General features: G+C 35.8%; 1 protein-coding gene across 1 annotated transcript; it reads left to right on the top strand.

The window, feature by feature from the left end:
* Positions 1-1,043: 1,043 nt before the first annotated feature.
* Positions 1,044-2,871, top strand: LOC108570063 (the record flags this gene model as incomplete). The annotated part of the gene is made up of 4 exons (XM_017941659.1): positions 1,044-1,130; positions 1,902-1,997; positions 2,072-2,426; positions 2,681-2,871. Coding segments are annotated over exons 2-4 (618 nt in total), but the record flags the coding sequence as incomplete, so codon positions are not given.
* Between the last annotated feature and the right edge of the window lie 326 nt (positions 2,872-3,197).

Below are 3,197 nucleotides of genomic sequence, written 5' to 3'. Positions count from 1 at the left end.
AGATAAGGATGAAACGTGAGTCGAGGCAACCAAACGATTTAAATACCAACTTTTTCAATTTTACGTTTTTACTGTCACGCCAAATGTCACAAGAAACAAAAAAAAAATGTAAATGTACGTCACAAAAAACTGTAAAATTAAAAAAGTTGGTATTTAAATCGCTTGGTTGCAGTTGCAGATAATTCTGTCCGCAATAGTACTCTTGCTCAAATTTAATAATTTACTGATTTCTCTATATGATTTCCCCTTTTCGCGATTATAAATAACTAGTTGACGTATATTAAACGACGTATTTTTTCCTTTACGTGGCATTTTCACAACTAATACGTGCGATACGAACAAGGTATATGTAAAATGAAACTAACTCTACGAGGTAGTGCTTACATCTTACTGTATGATGTTTACAAACATTGCTACAAAGTAACGTACTCGGCTCAAGGAGACGGTCAACTACGAAGCGTATAGAATGTCTGTATATTTTTGCGACGTCAAAATTAAACATTATTTCATTTAACATTGATTAACAAGAAAAGTGTATAAATTATGCAAATAACAGTTATGTTCTTATCCTTTAAAATAAGTGTTCTGACTTATTAAAAAACACCGTGTTCATTAATTCCACAAACAATAAAGGTATATGGCAAAAATTTCTCAAGTACCACGGTGTCCGAATATTAATGCGGCCCACTGTACATATATGTTCGCTACACAAAGTACAACGATCCAATATCGTATCCCAGAGTCGAAAACTCTTCGGTGTAGCCTGAACTCGTTCACCGAAAGGCAGGAATACTAGAATCTCGTGGAGAAATTATCACGGAGCCAGATACTCATCCTTAATCGCAGAAACGACGTCATGAGACTCGGCCGAGGGCCGACCTTTGCTCGTAACTTGGTTTTACGAATGTGGGTTGCGGGAGCGGATCGTAGGCGGTGTGCGGTGGCCAATGAAACGCGGGGGAATACCGACGCGGGAACCGTCGATCAATACCGCGGACCTGCTCTGCAGCGCCGCGCTGCCGGTCGGCAAAGATGCGCGCGCGCCGTCAACTGAGCACCCCCCAACACTCGTGAAATCTCCTCGAGAATCTCTTTGCACGTCCCTTCTCGCGATTATTTCACAAAACCTGGTAAGTTCTCTTCCGACACTTTCCTCGAATATGTATTTCTGTGCTTCGTCGTTTCCTGAATCTGTTTCGCTATTTTCAACGGGAATCGAAACATCGACACGATAAACAATTGGTTTGTTCTACCTGAGAAAGGGTTGACGGTCGATAACGGTTGTTTGCATTGAAAGCTACGGCAGATTGTTGCGTTTGATTTCGCGTATTCGATACTGGGTGTTGTTTCGCTTGGATCTCGTGCGTGGGATTAATTGCTATTGGTGGAGATTTGGGTGGGTATTTGTGGGATTATTTCGCGTTGTGTGAGTAGAATGTTTTCGGGAAAATTTTCGAAAGATGGTGCAGTTTCGTTTGCTTTTTAATGCGAACAAATGATAACGATTAGGTTGTTCTTATTGAGAACGTGTTTAGTGATTTATGGATGAATATTTGATGTAATTGAAAAAACGAAGTGATTCTTATATGAGGCAAATCTAACTTTACGATGTATGCGTATATATGTTGTGTAATATAATTAGGTAATTGTTATAGGGTGTTGAGAAAAAGGTAGCTGAAGTTTAAGAGCACCAAATTCTATTTATGTTTGCCATGAAAGGATCGAATCGGAACCACTTCAGTTTCGAATTATAATGACGATAAAAATTGCATAGTTGTTACAAAAAGGTTTCTGTAAATTATTGTAGCACTTCTAAATTTCGATTTACGTCATCCAAATTTCCAATCTGCATTCAATTAACACGGAAAATTTCATACAGATCATTAATTGCTATTTTCCAGATACCTCAAGTGTCGTTTAAAATCATGTATTGGATCCTCCTTCTTTCCATGGCTGTTGCCATTCAAGCATCAGTCTACCTGCCTCCTTCAATTAAGGTAATATTTTCGATGCATTTTTACATTTTATAATTTTTTTATACACTTATTATACAATTTCGAACAAACAATAGGAGGATCAATTATTGACCGACACTCTCCTCCGTGAATTAATCAACCAAATGGGAAATAAACTGGTGGACGCAGCTGATTCCTATCTGGAATACCAAGACAAACCAAAGGAGATTCCTATTGAATTGCCCGCTGATTACGACGGGATCGATACGTTGAACCCTAATCCCAGCATTCGTGATCAAGAGTATCTGCAGCATAGCACGTTGTGGAGCCATCAACGTGTGAACAATAATGATAAAGTGAACGATAGACTGAGAGTCAAGCCTGGAAGTGTAAAGTACTTGAAGGACGAGAAAGAGAACACTTTGCCTGCTTACTGTACACCGCCGAATCCTTGCCCTGTTGGATACACAGGTAACTGACTTGTTTTCAGCTGTAGGTATCGAGTTTTTAATATAATCAAAATTTGTAATTGAAAATAGAGATAAATTGTTGAAAAATATGAATAGCGTTATGAATAATGGAAATTCTATTCAATTTTCCTGTTTTCATAAAGGAATTATAAATGAAGAAACATGTAATAAGAATTACTTTAAAGAAAAATAGAAATGTGTAGTAACATTTTTTTTACATTGATCAGAAAATTCATTTAAGTTATGATTGTACAGAGGAGAACAACTGCATCGTGAATTTCGAGAATACAGCAGCATTCAGTCGAGACTACCAAAGCGCGCAGGATTGCATGTGTGACAAGCAACATATGTTGGATTGTTCCGCTGACTCAACGAACACCAACAGTCTACCAAATATGCAAATGCCTAACTCCAATTTTAACCAAATCGTGGATCTATTTCAAGCAGTAAATAATATTTTCATTATTCCCTATTTAAGTTGAATTACATATTTGAGAATTACTGTAATATCATTCTATCAATTTTTTTATTTTCAGTCAATGACAATATCTTCTTCATATTTGATATATCTAAAACTAAAATAATAGTTAGTGATAAAATTATAAGAAAGATATTGTAATTTTAATTTTTACAGATACTGTAATTAATAGATTATTAATAGAAACAATCGCCATTAACAGTGGATATATTTGTGATAAAAATAGTAAATTTTTAAATTTAAATTACGAAATTTAAAAAATAATAATCATGCATTAAATAATAATAAAATCTT

Source organism: Habropoda laboriosa, unplaced genomic scaffold (genome assembly GCF_001263275.1).
Source record: "Habropoda laboriosa isolate 0110345459 unplaced genomic scaffold, ASM126327v1 C6155561, whole genome shotgun sequence".
In the NCBI taxonomy this organism is placed as follows: Eukaryota; Metazoa; Arthropoda; class Insecta; order Hymenoptera; family Apidae; genus Habropoda; species Habropoda laboriosa.
Note: the sequence above shows the minus strand (reverse complement) of the source record. Positions and strands in the feature narration are given on the sequence as shown.